The 18080-nt window shown below is 42.5% G+C and overlaps 1 protein-coding gene across 3 annotated transcripts in view; it reads left to right on the top strand.

Annotated features, from left to right (window-relative positions):
• Positions 1-18080, top strand: part of vps8 (VPS8 subunit of CORVET complex) — a 327260-nt gene that overhangs the window by 297831 nt on the left and 11349 nt on the right. For all 3 annotated transcript variants that reach the window (XM_007907675.1, XM_042336096.1, XM_042336095.1), the window contains one exon: positions 2808-2885. In XM_007907675.1, coding sequence (XP_007905866.1) covers positions 2808-2885 — 78 coding nt within the window. The remainder of the gene's footprint in view (positions 1-2807; positions 2886-18080) is intronic.

The following is an 18080-nucleotide window of genomic DNA, read 5'->3' as shown; positions in this document are numbered from 1 at the left end:
GAGAGACCTGAGTTCAAATTCAGGCAGGGCGAATCCTTGGGCAAGTTTCCTTACTCCACACGCCTAATAATAATCCCTCCAAAAACAATAATAAATTGGTCATTTTCAATCTACGACTGTTTGTGGGACATTGCTGTGCACAATTGGCTGCCGCGTTCGCCCACAAATATACAGTCAATTCACTTTACAGTGTTCTGTGAAGCGCTTTGGGACGTCCTCCCGACGTGAAAAGCGCTATATCAAACGCAAGGATTATTATTATTATTAAAAAGGAGCAATTAGATGGAGAGAAATGCAGAACAGACTAAGTCGGTCTTGGAGTGCATACGTTTAAATGCAGGGAGTGTAACAAATAAGATTGGTGAGCTGCAGGCTCAAGTTGGCACATCGGGTTATGGTGTGCTCAAACAATGGGAATGGGAGCTGAGTATTCCTGGCTATAATGTATTCAGAAGAGATAGGGAAAGAAAAAAGGAGGGGTGACAATACTGATTAAAGACATGGTTACGGCCCTGGAAAGGGATGATGTGCTACAGGGTCCAAAAACAGAATCTATTTGTTTAAAATTAAGGGACAGAAAAGAAGCTGTTACTCTATGATTACTATAGACCACCAAACAGTGGGAAGGAGATAGATGAGCAAATCTGCAAGCAGATTTCAGAAAGATGCAAAACCAACAGAGTAGTGATAATGGGCGACTTCAATTATCCTAAGATAGACTGGGAAAATAACAGTGTAAAGAGCAAAGAGGGTGAAGGATTCCTGAAGTGTGTGCGGGAAAACTTTCTGGATCGGTATGTTTCCAGCCCAACGAGGAAGGAAACAGTGCTGGATCTGGTTCTGGGGAATGAAGTGGGGCAAGTGGAGTAAGTTTCAGTAAGAGAATATCTGGACAACATGATCACAACATCATTAGGTTTAGAGTACTTATGGAAAGGGACAAGGCACAATCAAAAGTGAAGATACTCAACTGGAAGAGAACACCAATTTTAAAATAGTTATTAAAAGAAACGGGAGGAGAGGAGAATTTTTTTTCACACAGCGAGTTGTTCGGATCTGGAATGCATTGCCTGAAAGGAAGCCGATTCGGTAACAGCTTTTAAGAGAGAAGTAGATAATTATTTGGGGAAGACAAGTTTGATGGCTATGGGAAGAGTGGGATTGATTTGGATAGCTCTCTTCAAAGATCCGGCACAGACACGATGGGCCAAATGGCCTCCTTCTGTGCTGTGTAATTCTTTGATTCTATGATGATTCCTCCCTGTCGGTCCTCTTTCTCCCTTGCCCAGCATTCAATCCTGTCTTTGTGAAGTGCTTTGTGATGTAATACAATGTGAATCACACTATATAAAAGTAATTTGTTTGATATGTAACTTGCCCCTCCCCCAGTATCTGTCTCAAGGTGTATGTAACTCCACCTTTCAGACTCTAATTTCCTCATGAGATTTTCTTTCCAAAATTTCAATCCAGAACTCAAAGAGTTAAAATTCCAGATTGCTTCTGAGCTGTAAAAGGAAAAACCTGCCAGCTCGGAGATAAAAAAAATATCAGCAGCAAATAAGAAAGATTTGCTGGATTGTGTGGGAGATTATTCCCTGTTTGATGAGGTGTTTTCGTCAAACAATTAACAGTCATCAGCAGTTAATGGTCGTAAAATTACAGAGAAGTCCCTGGAGACATGTGAGACTCTTAGCTCTGTCACTTGACCTTAGCTGTAAGAGAGGATCTGTGATGAGGAACAAACTGAAAATGTGGCAGACAGGGAAGCAGGATAGCCCCCGACCACAGCTGGGTTCCGCGGCATGCTTCCCCCTCGTCTTACTGTAAATTACTGTTACTAATGACGCAGTCAACAACTGCGAAAGATCTTTCGTCTTTAGCATTGCTCTCCACTAATGAACCACAGAGTGTGACTCACACTTGTTTAAATGCATGGATTTTGTTCTTTAAAAAGAATAGCTTTCATACCCCCTCTCCAACAATTTCCTCCCTCTTCTCTCCTGGAGTTTGACTTGTCGTTCGACTGCTTTGACTGCTTCGCAGGCAGACACTACTTGTTCTCTGGTGTCTTGCCCAAGTACCCATTATACGTCAGCCTCAAGTAACCTTCCTGCTTCCCGGATCCTTCGTTGAGCACTAGCTGCAACCATGGCAACTTTCTCACCTGTAAATTTCCATTAGTAACATTAAATACGTGGCGAATCACCCAGTTCCACTGTAAACTACCAACACACTGCCAGCTGGAGCTATTCACACCCAACACCCACTGCATCCTAATACAGTAAACCTCACATAAGCTGTATCAGTTGGGACCATACATTTAATATGAGTTAAGCCAAACTTGCATAATTTGTATCATATATGACTTATGTACAGTTATGCATAAGTCGGATTTCATATGACTAACATAACAAATACACAAGTACTGAACTGGCTGGTAACGTTAAGGCAGGGTTTCTGTACCATGTTTAATACTTCAGGTGGAGTTCCGTCCTGGAGCGCTTGACAGTGGTGAGGTCCGGGCGGTAGAGTTTTGAATTAGTAGAATTTTGTGTATGGAGTGTATGAGGGCTCACTTCCCCCCCATCCCACCGCTAGCTTACCTCCACCCAGATCCCACCTTGCTCAGTTCCCCCTGACTCAGCTCGGCCCCCCCCCAACCTCGGCTCAGGTGCGTGTTGCAGCTTTGTGTGAAATGCTTTGTGACGTCCTGCCATAAGGCACTGTATCAATTTAAGTTGCACTGTTGTCTCCTCGATTTGCTGAGCTGTGTGCCTGACTGCATTTCTTTCCCTTGTTTTGAGCAGCCCACAGAGATGACTCTGGACCTGCAGCAACTACAAGCCTTCGATGAGCTCCGCCGCCTGTACAGAGGCCCCTCCAGGGTACAGTCTGTTCTTTTACTAATCTAGGGGATACCAAGGACCTGTCAGCGCCCATTGTGATGCTGGCAGTTGATATCATGGTCACGGTTAATGTAAGCCTGACGAGGCTGTCTGTTGCGTGAAGCAGTGGGCAGCACCTCATCTTCTTTGCAGTGCCATCCTTGCTGGGCTGTTAGCATGGGAATACAGTGATGGCAAGACCAGAATGTACAAGACCCTGAAAGAATGGCTGATTGTAAAAGATAGTGATAGTGGAGCGAAAACCGCAGAAAGTTCATTGTAACCCAGGGACTTTGGAAAACAATAAATACTAATTACATTTGTATAGCGCCTTTCATGTTGGGAGGATGTCCCAAAGCGCTGGACAGTCAAGGATTTGCACCTGAGCTGGGGTTTGACATCAGGAGAGGTGGAGGGCAAAGAGGTGGGGTTAGGAGGTGACTAAAGATGCGGTTGCAGAGGAAGGTCTTGAGACAGGCCTTCAAGGAGGCGAGGCAAAGGTTCTGTGGGATGGAGTTCCAAAGGGTGGGGGCAGAAAGACTGAAGGCTCATCGTCGCTGGTGAGGCGGGCATGGCGGAGTCGTGGAGCAGGCGAGAATCCGCTGAGAGGAGGAAGCGGACAGGCCTGTAATGGGTTAGCAGGTCATAGAGGTATGGAGGAGAAAGACCACTGAGGCTTTTGATGGTGAGGACAAGGATTCTGCAGCATGTGGAGAGAGGAGTTGGGAAGACTGACAAGCAGGGAAAATGAACAGCTGATTATAACAACAAACACGTAGGCTCCTTTCAAATATTAGATACTTGATTTAACACCTGTCTTATAGGTCTTACTATATTAATATAGTAAGGTCTATACAAGGGGCTGCAGAGGAGATTTACTAGGATGATACCCGGGATGAGTAGTTTTATCAGCATCAAAGTGAACTGTGACTTTTTCTATTGCAACATAAGGTTGAAGGGTGACCTGATTAAGGTCTGTCCGAAGTGGGGAAGAGAAGAATAGAAATGTAGTTGTGATAGGGGATTCAATTCTTAGGGGAATAGATAACATCCTCTGTAGTCAAGAACGAGAATCCAGAAGGGTGTGTTGTCTTCCTGCTGCCAGGGTAAAGGACATCTCAATGTAGCTGAAGAGGAATTTGGAAAGGGAGGGGGCAGATCCCATTGTCATGATCCATGTTGGGACAAACGACATAGGAAAAAACAGGGAGGAGGTCCTGTAGAGGGAGTTTCAGGAGTTAGGAGCTAAGTTAAAAGACAGGACCTCGAGGGAACTAATCTCTGGATTATTACCCAAACCACATGCGAATTGGAATAGGGAGAAACAGATTAGGAAAGTTAACACGTGGCTAAAGAATTGGTGTGGGAGGAAGGGTTCCACTTCATGGGACACTGGCACCAATACTGTGACAGGAAGGAGCTGTACAAATGGCACGGGCTCCACCTGAACCGGAAGGGGACAAAAGTCCTAGCGGAAAGGGCTGTGGCAAAGGCTTTAAACTCATAAAAAGGGGGGAGGGATCAGAAGGAAATGACTCAAGCCAGACAAAAGTAAGAAATAAGGAGAATATAAATGGTCAGGGAATAAATACAATTATAGAACAGAAGTGTGAAAAGACTGTCAAAAATAAAATGAGAGAAACAATTAATAATAATGAATTAAACTGTCTGCATACCAATGTACACAGCATCCAAAATAAAACAGGAGAACTGGAGGCAATAATTCGTAGTGAGGAACCAGATATAATTGGGATTACTGAAACGTGGCTACAAAAAGAACAGGACTGGCAATTTAAAAAAAATACATATAACGTATTTAGAAAAGATAGAGATGGGAAAAATGGCGGTGGAGTAGCTGTACTAGCCTCGCTTCCTCCCTTGCTCCTTTAAGGCCGGTCTCAAGACCCTCCTCTTCGATCGTGCCTTTGGTCACCCTCCCACCGCTCTGCCTTCTCCCACCCCTACCCCATACCTCCCCCATGCTCGGGTCCTGACCCCTAACTGTCCAGCCGACGTGATTCTTCCCGATGTGAAAGCCGCTCTATAAATGTAATAATAATAATCCTTGCATTTGATATAGCAATTTTCATGTCTTCTAGACATCTCAAAGTGCTTCACAGAATATACTGTAAAGTGAATTTACTGTATATTTATGGGCGAATGCGGCAGCCAATTGCGCACAGCAGTGTCCCACAAACAGTCATGGATTGAAAATGACCAATTTATTATTGTTTTGTTTTTTTGGAGGGATTATTATTAGGTGTGTGGAGTAAGGAAACTTGCCCAAGGTTTCGCCCTGTCTGGAATTGAACTCAGGTCTCTCACTTGCAAACCCAGTGCTCTAACCACTGAGCTACAGGACTCCATGTAATTTTGTTGTTGTTGTACTTGTTAGGGATAACATCATGGGAGTAGAAAAAAGGGACTTCAGACAGTTTTGAAAGTTTGAGTTTCAATGTTTGATTAGCCCTCTCCACCAATCCTGCAGATTGAGGATGGTATGGACAGTGAAACTGCTGTTTGATGTTTAATTGGTCACAAAGTTCTTTGTTTATCCGGGCTGTAAAGTGTGGTCCGTTGTCTGAGCTTATACAACTGGGAATTCCAAATTGTGGTATTATTTCTCTTAATAAAATTTTTACAACTGTTTCTGCAGTGTTGCAGGTAGTTGGATAAGCTTCTATCCACTAACTGAATACATCTACAATTACTAGACAATATTTGTAACACTGAGTTTTTGGCAATTCAATGAAATCTAGTTGAATTGTATCAAATGGCCCTGCTGGAAGAGGAGTACGGCCTAGGGGCATGGTGTTCCTTTTCCAATGTTAAATTTTTGGCAAATTAAACATCTTTGTATTACTTTTTGGGCGCTTTGGTCAAATAAGGGGCTCCACCATGATTGGAGTAATAACCCCATCATTCCCTCCTTGCCAGCATGCGTTTGTTGATGAACAATATCAACTAACCATGGTAGTAAGCTAAGTGGAACACAACACTGTCCGGCCGGAGTTAACCATAATTTTAAATTGTCATCATATGTACATCCATTGTTTTCCCATTCTGTTATTTCATCTGTAGAGGCCTCTTTTTGTAATGAGATAACGTCATCTAAAGTTGGCATCTTTTTTACCTCAGAATCTGACTGTATCCCTGTGGATCTTTGAGCCATATTCGTTATTTTAGGAACAATTAATTTTTGCTCTCGAGATGCCAATTTAGCTGCTGCTCGTTGTCAACTGCTGAAGTCCCTGTTGTATATTCCGCCTTTACTTTAATTTCTTTATTTTCTTTTAATTTTTGTTCTAAATTATCTGAAGCTGTCTGATCCCAGTAGTAGCGAATTGACCTACCCATTTGAGCCTGCGTGTTTTCCTGCCAATTCATGTTGTTGGTTTTAACCATTTCAGCTACTTTTGCTGGAACTGATTGTAAAACCAAAGCATTATATTGTGGCGATGGTCGCCCTGCCAAATAAGTTGTGTCGCCGGAGAATTTTTCATAAATCTGGTTGTACTTTATCATGAATTCGTCAGCTTCGTCTTCCTTTTTAGCTTTACAATCTAGTATTTTGGATACATTAACGGGGCTTGCCAAAACTCACTCTACTGCTGCCAGTAGAGTTTCCTTTTGATTTTCTGGGTCGGCATATCTGTTAGCAAAAGCTTCCCAATTATCAACTTCCACTGCTGCTTTAAACGCTGCCCACTGTGTTCTATTGAGCGCGATCTGTATTAGTAACCAAAGATCCTCTCCTGTTGCCCCATACACCTGTGTAGTAAGCAGCAGGTAATCTCTAAATGCTCTAGCATCTTTTCATTTATCGGGGGCTTGTTGGAGAATGCCGTGTAATTCCGACGGCTTCCACGGGCTCCAGACTCATATTGGTTGATTGCCTGCGGGGTTTGGGAACATCCTATTTCGACATTGTCTAGCACCTTCTGTCTGCGCAGTAGTGTATTCTACTGTTTGTGGATACAGAGGCAAAGAGGGAGGCGTATCGTGTGACTGGGTTCGGTTCGAAACTGGGTCTACGAATCGACCGGCATCCTGAGGAGGAGCAGTGGGCACGGTACTGACGGCCCCGCCGAGCAGCTGGAATTGACGGTTCTACAATTTGTAAAGCTGGTGGTTGATGATCAGTCAACCAACATATTATATCGTCTTCTATTTCCGAATCTGAATCGTCGGCAACTTTAGACTGTGCCTTTTGTATAGCTCTCTCCGCTTTTTGCTTGCTTATTTCTTTCCTTTCTTTTTTATCTTTAACCCTACACTCTCCCATCAATTCTTCTACTTCCTTATTATTTCCTTCACTATTTAGGATACTAATGCCCCTCTTTCGCGCATTATCTTGCCAACTGGCTACCACTGACTTGTTCTTTCTTTTTTCACCTTCTATCCATTTTTTAATGGCTAACTTAATTTTTAACCCCTTTCCACAGCCTCGTTTTTTCCATATTGCATTTTGTATTTTTATTAGTTTTTCCAAATCCCAAGTACCTCCTTGAGGCCAACCTTCTAATTGCTTGCTCGCCTGCCCAGATAGTAATCTGAATTTAGTCTCGTATTCAGGATATAATGTGCACATAATTTGGACCGGATCCTTTGGGCTACTTGCTTTGTCAAGTACTGTACCCATTTTTTTTCTTTACGAATTACACTAAAACACAACTTATAACACTCGATACCACAAATAACGAAACAAAAACGAATTTCACTAAAACACTGTTGTACTTGTTAGGGATAACATCATGGGACAGAGCCAACAGTAAGACAGAAACAGAATCTGTGTGGATAGAGATAAAAGATCACACAATCACACAAATAGGGATACTCTACCGACCACCTAACAGTGGAAGTGTTGAGTTGTAACTTTTTCCCCATTCATCCCAACCGTTGTCTTACAAACAGACCATACACCGTGGATATATCCAATGTTGAGATTTAATGTTGAGATTTAATTGCAATTAAAAGAGCTGATTCAAGAACAGTCAACAGTCTCCCAAGTAGAGCACCTGACAGTCCAAAAGAATGAGCTGCCTTTGGTCAGTTAAAGCAGCCTTTTTATCTCCAAAAGTGCTCAAGGTCGTAAAGCATACAAAGGCAATTAAAAAAAATTATCAATTATGTGGTTCCAACAACTATTCGAATGGTGATGTCAATCAATCTATATCTCTAAACAAGGTTAAATGTCATCTACTTAATCAGTATCTATTCGTGTTGATTATTATTCTTTAAAAAATCAATCAAATATAATTGGCATAGAATATGTACCTGATTAATACCGTTGTCTAAAGTATACAAGATACAATCTAAAGCTATCTAACAAGAATACAACCTTTAAATTTATAACACAGAGTAAGAAATAATGAGGGAAGGGAGTTCAGGTTAGGGGAGGATTCAGGGACGTTAGAGGCATAAACTTATCTCCAGATGGTGTTTGTGTCAGACAATGTCTTACTCATTTCAAAGTTACAGAAGTTACTGCTCTCTGCTTCCATGGAATGTCCAGCCAGATAAAGATGTAGCTGGCATTGCCAAGTCTTGAGTTTTCCCAGGACTTGTTTTTTTTAATGTTTCAGCTAATGTTTGATTTTAAAAAGGCATACAATTTTTTCTAGGTATAAAAATTTTTCTACAATTTCACTACAATTTCACTACAATTTCACTACAATTTCACTACAATTTCACAGAAGGGAGGTAACATAACATAACATGCAGGAGCAGGAGTAGGCCATTCGGCCCTTCGAGCCTGCCCCCCCATTCAACGATGGCTGATCTTCTAATCTAACTCCAGCTGATAACATAACCCTGCCTTATCCCCATATCCCTTAATCCCTTTTGCAATAAGAAATATATCTATCTCAGTCTTGAATATGTTCAAGGACTGAGCGTCAACAGCCCTTTGGGGTAGTGAGTTCCATACATTCACTACCCTTTGAGTGAAGAGGTTCTTCCTCAACTCAGTGCGAAAGGGCTGCCTCTGATTTTAAGGTTGTGACCCCTGGTTTTAGTTTCTCCAACCAGGGGAAACAATCTCCCACTATCTACTCTATCATGCCCTTTGATGATCTTATAGTTTCTATAAGATCCCCTCTAATTCTTCTATATTCTAGAGAATATAGGCCCAAATTGGTCAGCCTATCCTCGTAACTCATCCCCTTCATCCCTGGCACTAACCTAGTAAATCTACACTGCACCCCCTCCAAGGCAAGTACATCCTTCCGTAAATACTGCAAAACTGCATTCAATATCCACGTGTGGTCTCACCAGGGCCCTATACAGTTGCAGCAAGACTTCACTACGCTTATACTCTAATCCTTTCATAATGAATGCTAACATACCGTTCGCCTTCCTAATTGCTTGCGGCACCTGCAGACTAACTTTCTGTGATTGGTGCACAAGGACACCCAAGTCCCTCTGGACACGAACACATTCCAGTCTCTCCCCTTCTAAAAAATAACCCGCTCTGCTATTTTTGCTACCTAAGTGGATGATTTCGCACTTCCCTACATTATACTTCATCTGCCACCTACCTGCCCAATCACCTAACCTATCTATGTCTCGCTGCATTTTTTTAATGTCATCCTCTGTGTTGAGACTTCCTCCTAGTTTTGTGTCATCTACGAATTTAGGTATATTAACTTCGATGTCCTCATGTATATCGTTGATGTAGATGGTAAATAGCTGAGGCCCAAGGACTGATCCTTGTGGCACTCCACTAGTCACATCCCGCCAATCCCATTTATCCCTGGTCTTTGTTTCCTACCCGTTAACCATTCCCCAATCCACGTTAATATGCTCCCCCCAACTCCATGGGCCCTTATCTTTCGGACTAACCATTTATGCGGCACCTTATCGAATGCCTTCTGGAAGTCCAAATAGACCATATCCACTGATTCACCCTTATCTAGTTTACTGGAATTATCCTCAAAAAACTCTGCGAGATTTGTCAAACGTGACTTCCCTTTTGTAAAGCCATGATGACTTGGCCTAATTATATTGTGCTCCCCTAAATACCGCACTACCACATCCTTAATCAATGATTCTAATTTTTTTCCTATCACTGATGTGAGACTAACTGGCTTATAGTTCCCCACTAACTGGCCTATAGTTCCCCAACTACCCAACTAGGTAGAGGAAGAAATATGCAAGCAAATTAGGGAAATGAGTAAAAGACATAGAGTAATAATCATGGGCAATTTCAACTACCCCCAAATAAATTAGCTAGAAGAGGTAGGTAAAAGAGATAAGGGAATGGAGTTCCTTCAATGTATACAAGACTCCTTTCTTACCCAGTATGTAAGAGGCCCAACAAGCTAGGAATCTCTGCTGGATTTAGTAATGGGAAATGAACCAGAGCAGATAAGAAAAGTATGAGTAGGGGAACATCTAGACAATAGCGATCATAACTTAATAAGGTTTAAGATGATGATTGAGAAGGACATCCGTATGACAAAGACCAGGTAATAGATTGGAAAAAATCTGATATTGAGGGGATGAGAATGGAACTTGGGAAAATAAACTGGAAAACAATATTGTCAAACAAAGAGACAGAGCAGCAGTGGGAAACATTTAAAACAGTGATCAATAGTATCCAGGAGAAATATATTCTGCTAAAAAGCAAGACAAAGCTAAATAATAATGAGATACCGTGGATGAATAAAGACGTAATAATAATAATAATAATCCTTGCATTTGATATAGCGCTTTTCACGTCGGGAGGACGTCCCAAAGCGCTTCACAGAATATACTGTAAAGTGAATTGACTGTATATTTGTGGGCGAACGCGGCAGCCAATTGCGCACAGCAATGTCCCACAAACAGTCGTAGATTGAAAATGACCAATTTTTTATTGTTTGGGGTTTTTTGGAGGGATTATTATTAGGCGTGTGGAGTAAGGAAACTTGCCCAAGGTTTCGCCCTGCCTGGAAGGTAAGGGCAACGTTGAGACTTAGGAAAGAGGCGTTCACTAAGTATGTAAACAACAAGGGAGAGCATGACAAAAAAGAATACGAAGAGGTCAGGAAAATAGTCAAAAAAACAATTAGGAAGGCAAAAAGGCATTTTGAAATTAAATTATCAAGGAATCTAAAAAGAAATAGTAAAATATTCTACAGACATAAATAACAGAAGAAAAATCAAAATAAGAATAGGGCCACTAAGGGATGGACAAGATAAGCTCACAGGCCATGACAGCGAAATGGCAGAAATATTAAATAATTACTTTGCCTCAGTATTCACCAGGGAGACAGATCAGATGAACATGACAGAAAAAGTAGAGATCGAAAATAATATAAATGCATTTAGGATACAAAGGGGAGATGTATTCGAAAAACTAACAAAACTCAGAGAGGATAAAATCTCTGGTCTAGATGGACTGCATCCGCGTATATTAAAAGAATCGGGGAAGAGATAGCAGAGGCACTATTACACATATATAATAACTCATTAGAAAAGGGAGCAGTGCCAGAGAACTGGAGGATAACGAATGTTATACCTATATTTAAAAGTGAGATGGAAGAATCCCAGAGAACTGTAGACCTGTGAACTTAACATCGATGGTAGGAAAGATAATAGAATCCTTACTGATGGAGGTAATAGAAACACATCTAGAAACGGAAAACATAATACAAATAGTCAGCACGGATTTCAAAAAGGAAGGTCATGCTTGACCAACCTCATTGAATTCTTTGAAGGGGTAACAGAAAGAGTAGACAAGGGTAATGCGGTAGATGTAATATATTTAGATTTCCAAAAGGCGTTTGATAAGGTACCACATAACAGAATAATGAATAAGAGCATGTGGAGTCGGGGGGAAAGTAGCAGAATGGATAGCAAGCTGGCTACAACACAGAAAACAGAGAGTAGGGATAAACGGTAGCTACTGACTGGCAGGGGGTGGGCAGTGGTGTTCCACAAGGATCAGTATTGGGACCACTGTTGTTCACAATATACATTAATGATTTAGATTTGGGAATCCACAGTACAATTCAAAATTTGCGGATGACACCAAATTGGGGGGGGGAGTAGTAAATACAGAGGAGGACTGCAACACATTACAGCAAGACATTAATAAATTTGCTGAGTAGGCATTGAAATGGCAAATGCATTTCAATGTAGAAAAAAGTGAGGTGGTACATTTCGGTAGAAGTCACATACATCCTGCAAAATAAAAACCTAAATGGGGTAGAGGAGCAAAGGGATCTAGGGGTACACATACACAATTCACTAAAAGTAGCAACGTAGGTTAATAAGGCCATATAAAAAAAACAGGCATTGGGGTTCATTTCTCGAGGGATAGAAATGAAAAGCAGGTAAGTTGCTTTTCATTTCTATCCCTCTAGAAACTTCTATAGTACCTTGGTTAGACCACACTTAGAATACTGTGTGCAGTTCTGGTCCCCACATTATAGAAGGAATGTAAAGGTACTGGAGAGGGTGCTAAGGAGATTCACAAGGATGATCCCAGAACTGAGAGGTTATACCTATCAGGAAAGGCTGAACATGCTTGGATTCTTTTCTCTTGAAAAGAGAAGGGTACCTGATAGAGGTCTTTAAAATTATGAAAGGTTTTGATAGGGTAGACATAGGGAAGATGTTTCCACTTGTGGGAAAGACCAAAACCAGGGGCCATCAATATAAAATAGTCACAAATAGATCAAATAGGAAAGTTAGAAGAAATGTCTTCACCCAGAGAGTAGTGGGAATATGGAACATGCTACCACAAGGAGTTGTTGAGGCAAATAGTATAGATGTATTTAAGGGAAAGCTAGATAGGTACACGAGGGAGAAAGGAATAGAAGGTTATGCTTGAGGAAGAGCTGGAGGACTAATTGGGCCAAATGGCCTGTTTCTGTGCTTATTCTATTCTTATGTATTCTAATGTAAATCTTGAGGGATTTTGATCAAATCAATAGGGAGAAATTATTTTCACTGGGTCAGTGAGTTAGTAACTTAAGGGGTTCAATTTAAGATAGTTAGTAAACAAAGAAATGGAGAAGTTCACATACAGAGTGCTTACGATATGGAAGGCTCCACACTCCGTATCCTCTCCGGCACCAGGCTCCGCGAACCCACTACTCCCATCAGCTGTGTGATTCGCTTTGGGATGTCTTGACATGTTTTTCTTGTTTAATATTTAAATATTGTTTAATATTTGTTCAGAATTATTTTTAAAGTGGAGGCTGAGTGTGAAGAACCGGTTGAATCATTTTCTTTCATTGGAAAGGAATCTTTGCCTCAATCGAAACAAGTAGCAAGTCTCCACGTGGTGAGAGCAGGCAGGGCAAAGCCAGCCTAGTGCAGAGAGCATGCAGGACAAGCGACGGTTACTGAGTAACGATCAGCAAAGGTTTTGATAATAATAATATCCCTTACATTTGATTCAGCGCCTGTTCACATCAAGAAGACGTCATAAAGAGCTTTATAGGATGTACTGTAAAGTGGAGTGACTACTTTTATTATTGATAGACCAATTGGGATTTTTTGTCCAGCCAGGTGTCAGGTACATGCAGAAACACATCACTAGGCTGAAGAGTGTCCAGACCAGACAGAGTTCTGCCCATGGAAATTTCCTTGTATTTAGACACACTATGCTTTTATATAATTCTGTCGAGAATGAGGCACAAACCTGGCAAGAGCAAAGGCTTGGGACCCCCGAATATGAGTTGAGGTAATTGCTAGAGACCAGCCAGCTAAAACTGCACAGTTTGCCATTTACAGCACTGTGCGGCAAGCTTTCCTATTCCTTGGACCACTCTATGTGTTATGGCTTTGAATTGCAAGCTGAGCGGGAAGAATCCTTGCCCCCAGTTTGCTCTCAATGTCACCAGCACACCAGCCTGGCTCAAGACCACCACACAGGGTTGTCACAAATCTGACATAAATTGCAAAGCATGTCATTTTGAAGCCATTCAGCTCCATGGAGAATCCGCTCACCTCCCACCCCCCACCCCCCCCAACCCCCAGAGGATAGTCATTAGCTGATAGTCAATAGGAATAAATAATTTTCACTAATCGGTGGGTCAATGACGAGAGGAGATCAAGTAAGATAGATAAGTAAGGGGAAGATTCAGAGGAATGTTGTGTTACACAGAGAGTTGTCAGATACGGATGGCAGGAGCAATGGTCGACCCAGAATCTACATTAGCTTTCAAGAGGGAATTAGATAATAATAATCCTTACGTTGGTCAACCCACGACTGGGACACTGCTATGCGCGATTGGCTCCTGCAGTTCGCCCAGAAAATATGATACGTTATATCAACAGTAAATATTCTTGCACTTGATATAGTGCTGATATAGTCTCAAGTTGTTGAGACGTCTCAAAGCGCTTCACAGAATATACTGTAAAGTGAATTGACTTGCATTTGCATTTTGTTATAGCGCCTTATTATGTCTTCAAGACTGTATAGTTTGTGTGCAAAATGCGGCAGCCAATTGCACAGCAGTGTTCCACAAACAGTGAGATTGAGTGGACCAAATTGTTATCTATTTATTTATTTATTTTTGGAAGGGATTATTATTCCCCGCAAACAGCCGCCAATCGACTTGCAACAGTTTCCTGCTTACTACAAGGTAAATAGAAGCGTGTGGAGTAAGGAAACTTGCCTAAGGTTTCGCCTTGCCCAGGAATCAAGCCCCGGTCTTCTCACTTGCTAGGCGAGTACTCTTAGCAATACACCACAGGACTCCACATTACTAGCCAGTATATTGACTTGTGTTGGCAAACACAGCAGCCATTTTATCAAAAACAGTATTCGGGTGAGGGACCAATTTATCTCAACGTGGAAAGGCACTTCCATATCACTGATATCCCTCACCATTGCATCACGATTAGTCAGAAAAGAATGCTCCGCTCAGATGAGAACTGTTCAAATCCATGACTAATACAATTTGGCTCAGCACCAAACGCCCTTTAAACATGAGGAAATGAATAAAAAGGAGAAACAGAATCTCCCAAATATCAAATACAAGGATTTTTATTAATATTATTATGTTTCAAAAGTGCTTCACAAATCTGTGTAGTATAGTGACCGTATTTTTATGCAGGCGCAGCAGCGAATTTGCACACAACAATATCCCACCAACAGCAAAACAACAACAAATTACATTTGTATAGCACCTTTCACGTCGGAAAAACTTCCCAAGGCATTGACAGTCAGGGATTTGGACCTGAGCAGGGGGTTTGGGTCGGGGGCACTGAGGGTAGGGGTTGGAGGGTGGCCGAATGTACGGTTGAAGAGGAGGGTCTTGAGATGTGTTTTGAAGGAGGCATGGGAGGGGGCAAGACAAAAGGACTAAGGGATGGAATTCCAAAGGGTGGGGCAGAGGAGCTCAAGGCCCGACTGCCGATGGTGGGGTGGACCGGGCAGGGGACGTGGAGCAGGCCAGCTGAGCGGAGGGAACAGACAAGTTGAATGGGGTTAGCAAGTCAGAGAGGTAGGAAGAAGCAAAGCCATGGAGGGCCTTGAAGGCAAGGACGAGGATTTTGAACTCTATCGCCTGGGGGATGGGGAGCCAGTGGAGATCCTTGTGCCTGTCCTGAAATTGCCCTTACAACTCTTGCAAAGCTGTGTTCTCATTTTGTGTGTTTTTTTGGTTAGCGATGCAGAAATCCATAACCATACTTAAGAGTATCCAAACCAAGCTAAGAGTTCCATGCATCCCACTTTTGTCCTACTGTGCATCATGAAGTATTGTTCTGAGTTTACTTTTTCAATCCTATTTAAAATGTTATACATCTCTATTTAGACCCTCTACCAAAGGGTCACAACGTCTCTAATCATGGCTTGTAGCTCATTCCTGTAACACTGGGGATCATTCTTATGCTGTCCTCCCCTCTGCACTGCCTTGGGGTTTTGGTGACATCCACAAACATCATGAAGTTATTCACTGTTAGGACTGTGATTGTTCATCCCTTTATTAGTTACGTACAGCACGCAGCAAATACGCAGTGGTTCTGTTACAGGAATCAAATAATAAGTTGGGAGTGGGTAAGCCAGTGCACAGTGCTGAGCAGTGAGAGAGTGACAGGTGCTGTGAGCAAGCCAGGTGCTGTGTTTTTTAAATAATTGAGTGAAACCCACTGCGTCTTATCTAAGCCAACAGACACCCAGGGGTGAGTAAAAGGTCGCAGCTATTCTCAGCTTTCACTGCAACTCAAGTAAAAATCATTCAAGTTTCACTTGCACTCAGTGACCCAGGCTGGACTACTTGTGCTCACGCTGCCCACTGCAGTTTGTGGCTGCACAGCACAGCCGACGTGCTGTCGCTGATTTGAACATACCAAACGAGGACCAGCACATACCGTCTCATTCATAATGTTCTCAGCATCAAAGTATTTGTTAAATTGGGATATTCTGCCTGCAGCAATGTTGAGTGCGATTCACTACTATCAAATCTTATGTGTCTCGGGCTCTCCCACAACAACCCCGAATGGACACCAATCTCGTTCCCATGGAGTAGGAGCCACTGGGGCAGGAACTCTTCCCACTCAGTTCCCATTAAGCCTGCCAGATAAAGCCCTAACCGGTATGGTGGTCCTAGCGGGCCAAGCAGTGGGGAAGCTTTCCAGCTTTCCGAATGGAAAGGAGACTGATCCCCAGTGACTGATGTCCAGTGACAGTTCTCATAAGCTCCACAAACCGATCCTCCTCGCTACGCTTCACTGACTCCCAATCCTCCAGAGGATTGAGTTTAAAATCCTTGTCTTCACTTTTAAAGCTCTCCACAATGCTGCTTTGCCCTACCTCTGTGACCTCCTAAAATCCTACCAACCTGACCACTCCCTCCACTCAGTTGGTATTAGCCTACTCGAAGGTCCCTGCCCTGCCCACTCTACTATTGGCAAACTGGCCTTCAACCTTTCTGTCTCAACCCTCTGGAGCTCCATCCTGGAGTGCCTCCACCCTGCCTATTCCCTTGCTCCGTTTAAGGCCCGTCTGAAGACCTTTCTTTCCGACCATGCTTTTGGTCATCTTTCCAACCACCTTGGCCTCCACTCCTGTCAACTCCAGCCCTCAGCTGTCCAGCACCTTGGGATGTCCTCCAACGTGAAAGGTGCTATATAAATGCTATTTGTTGTTATAGTTGGTGTCAGATGATTGTCTCTCCACTAGCTTTCTACTTTGAGCCAACAGTCTATGAGAGCGCAATCAAAGAAGTGGACATCTGGATATTTCCTCCCAGTTGGCAGTGATCTAATCCTGTGTTACCCAGAATATCCTCAAGCAGGATAATGCTTTGCATTATAGCTATTCCCATATTCCCCCAGTGATGCTTTCCAAACAAGAAATTGCAAATGCAGTGGAATTGCTGACTTGTGCACAATATGTTTTTGTCAGGTGATGTCTTACACAACTGAAACCCACCACCATGTGCTTACGGGTATCCAAACTAGTCTGTAAAGGTACACATGGAAATGGTACTCTATATGTTACTAATAGTGAAAGATTCTGTGCGTGGGGTGAGTTAGTCAAGCCAGGGCAGGAGTAAAATGTTAAAATTGGTCTCCATGTTCCTGGGCTTCGCTGGGAACAAACAGGGAATGCTAGTCTGTTACTTTTTCTGTGGTTGTTGAGTGAAGACGGGATTGGATCTATAGCGTATTGGTTATGCGCTCGTCTTGCAAGCAAGAGGACCCGGGTTCGATTCTCATGCGGGTTGAAACCTTAGGAAAGTTTCCTTACTCTGTTTATCTAGCAGTAGTGATACGGTTGTTTGTCGCAGTTAATTCGCGTATCGCTTTGCGGGGGTAATAATCCCTCNAAAAAAATAATTTGGTCACTCAATCCACGACTGTTTGCAGGACAGTGACTGCAATGTTTCGCCCACAAAATATGGAGTCAATTCACTTGTGAACCGTTTTAAGATGTCTCAATAACTTGATAAGGCACGATATCATATGCAAGGATTATTGTTATTATTATAGACTTGGAAATCTGGGATCTTTTCAGGCAGTTGACCTGAGCAGCCCAAATATAGCAAGGGGCAATGCATTTCACATCATGTCTTTTCAAAGGACACAACTTGTTCCCAGCAGTTTACTGTTTCCAACACTGCTTACCTGCCATTACACAGAAGATGTGGCACTGCTTTTCATGCACCTTTTGTCCTATCAGAGGCCATTGAAGCTAAGAGAATAGGAGGCAGGTGAAAATAAAACTTAGTTAGGGGATCGGTCCCTTTG

This window comes from Callorhinchus milii, unplaced genomic scaffold, assembly GCF_018977255.1.
Source record: "Callorhinchus milii isolate IMCB2004 unplaced genomic scaffold, IMCB_Cmil_1.0 Scaffold6, whole genome shotgun sequence".
Classification (NCBI taxonomy): domain Eukaryota; kingdom Metazoa; phylum Chordata; class Chondrichthyes; order Chimaeriformes; family Callorhinchidae; genus Callorhinchus; species Callorhinchus milii.
This window is presented reverse-complemented; position numbering and strand designations above follow the sequence as displayed.